Raw genomic sequence first — 10,591 nt, 5'->3', positions numbered from 1 at the left:
TAAAACATTTACTTTTACTAATGTCCTTCCAAAGCTTGCTTCCTCCTCTGCTATTATCTCTTGTATCTTAGACTGATATTGCTTCAGCTCTGGGAATACATCGCCCATCACTTTAACAACAGTACCTACAAGACTAGATATCATTGCAATCATGAGACAAAAAAATAACAAACATAGAAAACAAGATCAAAGTTACATATATGAATGTCTATATCCTAATGATAACAAGGCGATATGAGATTGATCTAGCATTGAAATAGTCCTCCATGCGAATCCTATTGTGAAAGAAAGCCTTTCCCAGATAGTTTCATAAAGCACCTAGGTAGCAGAGTTTAATATTTTTTTATCATAATACCAACACACAACTTAGCAGTTAACAAGATTGGATTACTTAGACATGCAGTTCTAAATTGCCTAGCAGACCATTTGTGTAATAAAGGCTGCTCACCATCAACAAATTCATTTCCACCCAATCACAATAAAGATCATATAAATATTCTCAACAATGAATCTACTATGGAATCTTCAAGTATCATAGTTGGAGGCCACAGATTTTCATATCCATTATGTTGGGCCATAAACGAGCCAAACTTTGTGGTGTTTAAGCTTGTTTGATAAGGTAACCGAGCCAAGACAAGCCGAACCTAAAATGAACCAAGCCATGATTTGATCAAACTTGGTTTAATTTCTTTTTTATAAGCTTGAGCTTTATTTGTTTAGATGTTATTGAGCTTTCAATTCAAACTTATTCGATCGTTTGAAACTTTACATTTTAAAGCTTATTTGATTGGTTATCGAGATGAACATGATCCACCAACTTTGTTCGTGAACATTATTACGAAAAGTTCACAATCTCTGTTCATGAACATTAACAAACTGAACACATATGTGTTCAACCTTATTCATTTAGTTTAATAAGTTGTTCAAACTTGTTCATTTAATTAACCTTGTGTACATTAAATGAACATAAATAAACGTTTACCAAGCCGAACACTAAACTTGCTCACAAACATTTAGTTCATTTACAGCCCTACCATTAGGATATTGACAATAACCCAATGCTCAAATGCACAATAAAAGCTCTATAAACTCTATACATGATTATTAGAAATATTAACATAATGGCAGAGACATTTTAATTGCATTTATGAAAAATAATTTAGTCAAATCCCAGCAATATAGACCTTTTTTTTACTGTTTTTTATCTGACAAAAAGTTTTCCAACATTAACATTTTTATCATGGTAAAACAAGAAATATGCATATAGAAAGGCCTTTGTGCTTTGATCAACCTCTTCAACAGGTAGTTTGGCAACATATTTAGGGTTGTCTGTTAGAGAAAATCAAATATGAAGACATGAGAAACTAACATCCACTACTTAAGCATAACACTTCAACACAAGATGTGTGCATGATGATGATCAAACACTGTCTTATCCTTACACCTTACCCACTAAAGAATCCTTCTTGTGCTTTTAAAACTTCTCTGCCATATCGGACAGCTCGTCGAAGAATACGCCTAAGAACATATTCCCGTCCCTCATTTCCTGTAGATATATCAACTTGTTGAGGTATTTAAATGAGATGAAACACAGGCAAAAGTGAACAGATTAGAAAAAATACATATGTGAACAATATGCAATCAAAGATCATTCATAAATAAGACGTTGACAAATGAGATACCTTATTACATGCACAAACAATCAAATTCATGGCATGCCGTACCTTAAAGTTAAGATGTTACAACAGGGAAAGTTTAGGCTGCAAGTGTACTAAGCATATACAATCTTGGCTACTAGAGAGTATCAAATATGCTCGACTGGTAGCTTTGTCTGGTACCCTTCCATTACAAAACACCAGACACCTACTTTTGACACAGTGCATAACAACCAAATGTCAGGTACAAAATACTAGAAACCTTTATTTGAACAGTACATATTTTTGTTCTATATTTTTTGTTCTATCTAAGAATTTATATATGCATCTTTGTTGAAGATGACAACAAGAACAACAACCAAGCTTTTATCCCACTAAATGAGGTCGACTAAGTTGTTGAAGATGACAAAAATGATGATTTGAACTGGGCCTTGCTGCTAGGAAATCATCTAAAAAGCTCAAGGGAATGGCTACGGCAGCCTTGTTCAGCATACACAAAAGGAAAGCAATGTAACATTGATGAGCAACATTACCTGGCTAAATGATTGGTGAAGATGCTGAGATAGATGGACTGAATTGATGATATTGAGTGGCATGACTAGAGGTGGGGCATAAAGAGCAAGAAAGTTTGCAACTTCTACATACCATATTGAGAAGAAAGTGCAGTTAAACTTATCAGGAAGTGAATAGATCCACACTATTCATAACCCCAAGTAACATTAGCAATAGAGAGTAGTGCGGTTTCATTTACCTACTCAAATCCAGTAGCTAACAACAATATTTAAGGATTAGAAAAAAAAAGCATAGACTTCCGGTGAGCAAAAATATTATTTTCCAAGGCTTGAGGATTCCCCATACCTCAAAAGCATATTTAAGCATGAAAATATGGAATAACATAGTGATATATATATATATATATGACAATCAGAATCAGCTAAACACTCCGTTTGGAAAAAGACTGGAACTTACTCGCTTCTAACAACTTATGGTGGTCTGAAAACTTCAAACAGACTTTAAGAGTTCAAATAGATAAAACCATATGGTTCAGAAACACAAATTTTGAAATATTTACCAGGACGGCAACCATCGGCAATAGCAATAGAAAGTGTTCTTATGTGATCGGCAACCACTCTATAAGCCATGTCGACTTTGTCCATATCATCAGATCCTATCTTGCCTGAGTAAGACTGAGCCCCTGTCACCTGTAAACAGTAACAGCAAGATTTAATCAAAATTTCAATGTATTTCAAAACTACACAGAGGAGTTTGATAATAACATACTTGTTGAATGGCATCAAATATAGGCAAGAATACATCTGTATCATAATTGCTCAGTTTGTTTTGAAGAACAGAAGTCAATCTTTCAAACCCCAACCCTGTATCAACATGTTTAGCAGGCAAAGGCCTCAGACTTCCATCGCCTTCCCGGTTGAACTGTGAAAGTGTATAGAAAGAAATATAAAGAAGGAGAATCAATTCAAAAAGAAAAGAATATTTTCAAATATTAATAAAAAAACAAGACAAATTTTTTAAAAAAAATCATACTTGAATAAAGACGAGGTTCCAAATTTCAATGCATGTAGGATCATCATTATTAACCAAAGCTGCAGCATCACGATTACCAAGACGATCAAAATGTATTTCTGTGCAAGGGCCACAAGGACCAGTATCACCCATTTCCCAGAAGTTGTCCTGTTGATATTACAAAGAATTACATATGGAAAACTTTTCATAATTGTTATGAAACAGATTGGCAATCTATATAGATCAAGATAAAAATGAAGCTTAACCATAACTTGAGCAAAAACAGAAATTGAGCACAAGAAATTGAACAAAGTAATGAACGTGTAAAAGGACCACATATCAAGAAACCAGATTGGAAAAGACACTTGCAGATAACATAGTAATGCAAAACAAGTTTAACTGTTAAGTTTTTTAAAATACCAATTTGGGCATTTCCACCCAAAATTTGATCCGCCCTTTTGAGAATTGTGTTGCATAACATAATCATTAATCTGGAATTTAATCAATACATAGGAAGTAAAAAGAGGCAGAGGGAACAAGATTAGTAAGAAAGGCAACGAGTACATATAATAATCACAAATTATGCAACTGTTCTAGGAAAAAACTTGGAATAGCAGAATGATGATATGAATAAGGCAAAGGATTTCATCAACAACAAGAACAACAAACTTTTATCCCACTAAGTGGGGTCGGCTATATGAATACTCCTATATCACTAGGCTCGATCTCCTACTATATTCTCATCTATATTTAAATGAATTTTATTTAATTTAATTTTATTATTGTTAACCAAGTATTCTTTCATTTCCCTCTTTTTCGATTGATGTGTATATTTGTCATAGTCTCACATCTCCAAAACTGGGACATTTATTGATCGCCTAAATACATATCTATATCATCTTAAACAAATCTCTCGTAGTTTTCTATTAATAGGTGCAACCTAACTTTCTTTCTAATGTTCTCATTTCTTATTTCTATCCATCCTTTTATGTTCGCGCATCCACTTATGTCCGTAAATCCACCTTAACATCCTCCTCTCTACAACTCTCATCTTCTGCTCGTGTGCTCGATTCATAACCTAACATTCAACTTCATATAACATAACAGATCTAACAATCATTTTGTAAAATTTTCCTTTAAGCTTTAGAGATACCTTACGATCACAAAAAATATCTGATGCTCTTTTCCATTTCAACCATCCCCTTTGTATCCTATGTAAAACATCTCTATCAACTCTATTGTTTTGCAATAACAATTCTAAATACTTAAATCTCTCAATTACAAATTAACTTGTCATCTCTTATCTCAACAATTATCTTGCTAGATTTACTACTATTAAACTTAATGTCTATGTATTCTGTCTTTCCTTTACTAAACCTAAAACCATTTACTTTTACTTCTAGTTTTTCCTACCAAGGTTCAAACTTTGCATTTATTGCGTCACATATCTCATCGACCAAAATAATATCATCTGCAAACACATGCATCATGAAAACGTGTCTTAGATGTGTCCAATGAGCTCATACATTACTAGTGTAAAAAGATACGATACTTTGATTTTTCACCCTAAGTATATTTCATCCTTTTATTCATTTGAAACTTCGATTCTTGTGTGAATATTCTAATTATGAACTATTCCATAAACACATGATAGAACAAGTGAGATAAACAAAACCCCCGTGCACTTGCCCTTCTGTTGAAATCTAGCTGCTACCTTAAGCATATTGCTATTATGTGGGCTAAATATATCGGCAAAATAGTTTAAAATTATTAAAGCCTTGTGGAAGCAGTCAAATGTTAACTAACAGCTGGTGCTGCAGATTTTAAGATAGGTCAGTTTTTCTTGAGTTGAGAGAAATTAGTTTTCGCAAAATAGTTAACATAATCCTTTGCTCTCATAAATTTTTTCTCTTTCCTTTGTAGACAAAAAACTTTATATAGTTGAAGATTCCAGAATACCATTTCATCTTTGCATCACAATTTCTTTCTTTTGATTCACAGTATGAGAAATTATGTAAGGTTGTAAAAGATGATGTATGTGGCAACTTTTTTTGGAAAACAGAAATTCTCAACTAAAGAGGTTTTACTCAAATATCAAAATGAAATAAGATATATTCACAATTCATTATGAGCATTTGTCACACAGTGCTAATACTTGGTAAAGTTTTTTCAAAATTGAGTCTCCTGATAACCTTATTCACAAAAGTAAATGCAGGTTTTACAAAAATATCAATTTTAAAGTAGATTGGAAAGTCTCAAGGCATTTCACGTTTCAATAAACAGTTAATATGATATAAAGCACTAACATATGTTTCTGACGTATCATACCTTACAGCCAAAAGGCAACACCCGAGCAGGTGACAAAAATTTTAGCCATATATCTCTAGCTTCAAAATCTGCTGGAAGTCCCAGCTTCTCATCACCACCAAAATAAGTAGCATATATCCTATCTTTAGGCAATTTATATACCTGCGAGTCAATAAATAATTTGCCACTATTAGTTGACTTAGCATTGTGCAATTAATATGCAGAAGCTATCACACATTTTATGTGAAACAAGCATTGACTTGTAAAAACTCAAATTAAGTAAAATCAAGGAAACAATTTCAATCTCCGACAAGCACCAAGAATATTCAAACTTACTCAACGGGAGTTGGACTTTATATTGAAAGACTGGTAATTTGATTGAAGTGCAATAAACTGTGATTTTTTTTTTTGAAAGATATAGCTGGAATTAGTAAAACAATTGAAGACGAATAGGAAACGCTAAAGATCCAGACTTTATTATTGGAAAGTAGAAGACGAATAGGAAAAATAGAAGACCTCTGTTAGAAGTTCCCAGGCCCAAGAGATGGCCTCGGTCTTGAAGTAATCGCCGAACGACCAGTTGCCAAGCATCTCAAAGAACGTATGATGGTAGGTATCCTTCCCAACGTCATCGAGGTCGTTGTGCTTCCCTCCAGCGCGAATGCATTTCTGAGTATTACACGCCCGCTTGAGCCGTCCGAGCGGAGTCGTGGGGTTCACCGTCCCAAGGAAGATCGGTTTGAATTGGTTCATCCCAGCGTTGGCAAAGAGAAGGGTAGGGTCATCCAGAGGAACCACAGGGCTCGAGCGCCAGTCCACGTGCCCCTTGCTCTCGAAGAACCGGACGAAGGTCTCCCTCACCTTGTCCGCTGGCCACTCCACCGGCGCCCCTTGGTGATCCATATTCGTAGGCGCCGCCGATTTGAAAGCGGAGGCAACGGTGGAGTAGATGGAGACGCTAACCCTAAACCTAGGGCCAACAAGGTAGCGGAGCGGCGGGAGCGCGGTGAAGAGGAGCATACTCCAGCAGGCCCATTTTAGGATATTTATATGAGATGAAAAGAAATCGACAAATATAACGGTTCGGACCGTAACACTTCGGACCGAATCTGGGAGGTGAGCCAACGGAGATTCGCCGTAAATAACGTTGAATATTAAAAACGTTACGTGCTTCTGTAACGGTTGTGTACCACTTTCTACAATAACATTGCCTTGCAGATCAAGATTTGACTTATTCTGGAATCATAATGATGGTTATACTTTTACCTTGTATATGAATGTAATAAAATCATAATTAAAAGGAATGAAAATGAAATGAAATAATATTGTAACGGTTATGGACAAATTTTTTAGGTTAACGTTGACTTGCGAGATGGAGTTTTGATTTATTTCGATTAACGTTTTGCCTTGTAGAGAATTAAAGCCGTAAACGAGCCAAGCTGAATAAGTTATGTTGTGTTCAAGCTTTAAGACAACCGAGTCAAGTTCAAATTGAATCTAAAATAAACTAAATCATTTCAGATTATTTAATTTTAATTTAATTTTTTATATAAATTTAAATTTGATTCGTTTAAATATTATTGCTCTCTTAATTTAAATTTATTTGATTATTTAAAATTTTTGATTATTGATCTTATGAGTTAGTACGCGTAGGTTAAGAAAATTAAAATCTGATCCAATTGGCAGCAACATGAGAGAGGCAAGGCCTGATCTCATGAGCAACTAGCTCAGTTCAGTGTCCAACCCCACAACTAGCTTGCCTCATCACCTAGCTCGCCTCGAGATCCCGTAGTGACCACCCGAGCAATGACTGCTCGAGCTCTCCCCTCTAGCTCAGTTGTCGATCTCTGACTCTACCCTCTGGTCAACCGCTTGAGATCTCCACTCTAGCTCAATGGCCGATCTATCTCCAACTCCAGCTCCGACTGACTTCCTCGACTTCATGGCCAAGCTCATGCTTGACTCCTAGACCGTCCGACTGCCCTAGCTTTCCACTCTAGTTCAGTGGTCGAGTGGCGGCTTGGCTCCTTGATCGACTGTTCCACTGGCTTCTCGAATGAATCTGTCTCAGCGCCTCACTCGGTGCTCCACTGGCTTTGCTCCAAAATGAATCCGTGATCTCCTAGCGGCCCACTCAACCTCCACTAAGCTTTGCTCCCAAACGGTTGCGTGTTTACCTAGACTGCCATCAAAAGGGCATGTGCAATGATATAATATTTGATGGTAGTTCATCTATCTCATCAGTACAACATGATTAATGCAACATGGTCCTGGACTATACCAAGTATGAGCAATAAGACCCATAACTACTGTGGCAATGAGATATTCATCTTGCTTCTTGCGGGCGGAGGTACACGCGAACACACAATCAATACTCTCATTCTCTAACATTTTTGGTTCTTCTCCTCCATCTCCAGTTCACGGCCTGATTTGAATGTCGGAGTGGTTAAGTCAAGGCACTCTTGGCCTTTGTTTTCACCCTCCTTTCCTTTGCAGCCTGACAGAACTTCCACCGTTTGCGGGTCTTGCGTGACTTCACCATCATCAGCCAGTGACTCATCTGTCGGTGATATCTATCACGTCCCAGGAGATGGCTGTCCGAAAATTTGGCAGCATCTCCCCTGTAACAATTCACTTTCCCTGAATATATTTTTAATGGAAAGAGGCCCACACGGCCATCTACAATCTAACATACATACACCAGGGCCCATACGCCCATAACTACTTATATACACACATGCATCAACTATAATAACCACCACTACAACAAATCCACATTCACCCATGACAATACCAAAACACCACGATAATGCTCACCATAAAAAAATCCAACGATAATTCCACAAACCCTACAACCAAATAAAATTCGAACCAAAAATCATACGAAGTACTCAACGATCCAAAAGCATACGAAGGATGACCAATTTCGCCTTGCTGTGAGATAAGGGCAGTCCAACAGAACTCCAAGCTTCGATGTCCTTATCTACTATACGAACAAGGTGCACTAACCTGTGCCTGCAACTAGAAGCCAAAGAATGTAGATAGTTAGCCAAAGGCTAAGTGGGTAATCAGAAAAGATGTGCATGAATTTAATCTTGTTTAAGAAGCCAAGGAAAATAGAGTAGATCATAATTCTCAATGTCATTTTAAACTCTTCTTAAAGTCTTCCTAATATAAATATATCCATTTATCATTATCTTTAGTTATTACTGTCTAAAATCAGGTAACAAGGTCATATATTAACTTAATTATCATACTTTATCTCCATTATGATAATTTCTTAGTCTTGATTGTTTAATCATATCATATGCCATTATTATCAGTATTATCTCAATATGATTAATTAATATCATCAGTGTTAACGGGTGCATAAGCAATACAATGGGAGCCAATATCATCATAGTAGAAAAATAATAAAATCTCATAATCTAGGCTAACAGTGCCTCTTCAGAATATATTGTCGCATACGTTATCTAACGTACGGGCTTTCTCTTAGTCCTCATCGGTGGAAGATAGATAAACACTGACCGCGGCCTCTGCCCTACCACAACGATATGTGGCTAGTCACATGCTCTGGACTGAGGACTACGTCTCACACTATTACTCAAGTGTATGGTCTAGTACTCTGGTATCAAAACTAGGCTCATAGTTAACACCTTTCACTATTTATCAATATCTTTTATCTCAGTTTACGTTATATCTTTTTCATCAATTATCATCATTGTTACATTCTCAGTATGTATCTTCACGATTTGGTCTGAATGACCAACTCAACCAAATTAAATATTATTCATTCATTTAGGTATCACAATCAAATTTGCAGGTAAGGATAAGTATCAACCAGATGTAGTATCAACAACATGAGAAATAAAAGGTCAAGCAGTATAAAAAGACAAGTATCAATAGCAGAGTAAATGAGAATATCTATTTAAATTTTTAAAAAAAAACACCCTTTCTCATTTTACTTCCCCCAGATGAACCCATGTACGAACAGAAAATTAATTAATTATTTACCCTTTAATAATTTAATTACTTTAACCCTATTTCAGTATATTAAAGGTCATTCAATCCCTTTTGAAAATAATTATATCCTCTATAAAAATATATATCCATTTAATTTTATTTATTCATGCATAGGAAAATATAGGAGTTCAAGGATATAGAAGGTATCCACTTGATTAATGAACTGTCGCACTAAGAATCTCTCCATACCAATCAAGTCTTGAAATACAACACTACTAAATATTATATTAATTTCTATCAAGGAAAATCCTAATTGATTCTAAGGTAAATTTAACTCAATTAAACTCTCATTAACTCAAGTTAATCCTATTCCAAATCAACTCATCATTTATTAATCTAACGGCTAATCAATTTAACCTATGTAATTAATCCCTCTTTAATCTTAATCACCTACTAATTAGTTAATCAAATTAACTAATAATTAAATCTGTAGATTAATTACCTAACTACATTAATTAAATTGATTAATAAACTACATTAAACAATTAATAAATCTATACTTATCCATTACCTAATCCTAATTGATAACCATTAATCACCTCTAATCATGTTATTAATTTAAGCAATTAATTACTAATTATTAAACTGATTAATAATCTAATTAAACTAGAATAATTCTCTTAATTAATCAAATATTATCAAATCAGCCCTAATTAATTAACTAACCATAATCTAATTAACTAATTACTAAACCTTTAATATTTACGTGATATTCGACCGACAGCAGAGGTTCGACGTCGGCTTCCTCTGGCCGGCGATATAGCGTCTTCTTCACACGAGAAGCGGGGCGGCGTCGGATCGTTGCCGGCGGCGATCTGGGCAGCAGCAATCGTCAGCGATTGGGTGGCGGCCGTTTGCGCAGTGTCTTCACGTGACAGCAGCGGCGTCGGACAGAGGAGGGCAGAGTGGCGGCGGCTGTGTAGCGATGATCGACAGCAGGTGCTGGCGGCGACTGGCAGAGGAGACGCGGCAGCGTCTTCACACGGTGTGTGGCGGTAGGGCGTCGGGCAGAGGGAAGATCGCCGGTGGCGGAGGAGGGAGGGAGAAGGGGTGGCTAGGGCTGTGGGTCTTGACCTCCTCTT

At 36.1% G+C, this 10,591-nt stretch overlaps 1 protein-coding gene across 1 annotated transcript; it reads right to left on the bottom strand.

The window, feature by feature from the left end:
- Positions 1 to 6: 6 nt before the first annotated feature.
- LOC141817803 (alanine--tRNA ligase-like) lies at positions 7 to 6,506 on the bottom strand (the record flags this gene model as incomplete). The annotated part of the gene is made up of 7 exons (XM_074705431.1): positions 6,003 to 6,506; positions 5,508 to 5,648; positions 3,201 to 3,347; positions 2,937 to 3,089; positions 2,728 to 2,857; positions 1,450 to 1,546; positions 7 to 133 (listed from the first exon to the last, which is right to left on the bottom strand). Coding segments are annotated over exons 1-7 (1,299 nt in total), but the record flags the coding sequence as incomplete, so codon positions are not given.
- Between the last annotated feature and the right edge of the window lie 4,085 nt (positions 6,507 to 10,591).

Source organism: Curcuma longa, unplaced genomic scaffold (assembly GCF_044706935.1).
Source record: "Curcuma longa cultivar G26 ecotype Majalengka, Jawa Barat unplaced genomic scaffold, ITB_CL_G26_1.1 contig_21939, whole genome shotgun sequence".
Taxonomy (NCBI): domain Eukaryota; kingdom Viridiplantae; phylum Streptophyta; class Magnoliopsida; order Zingiberales; family Zingiberaceae; genus Curcuma; species Curcuma longa.
Note: the sequence above shows the minus strand (reverse complement) of the source record. Positions and strands in the feature narration are given on the sequence as shown.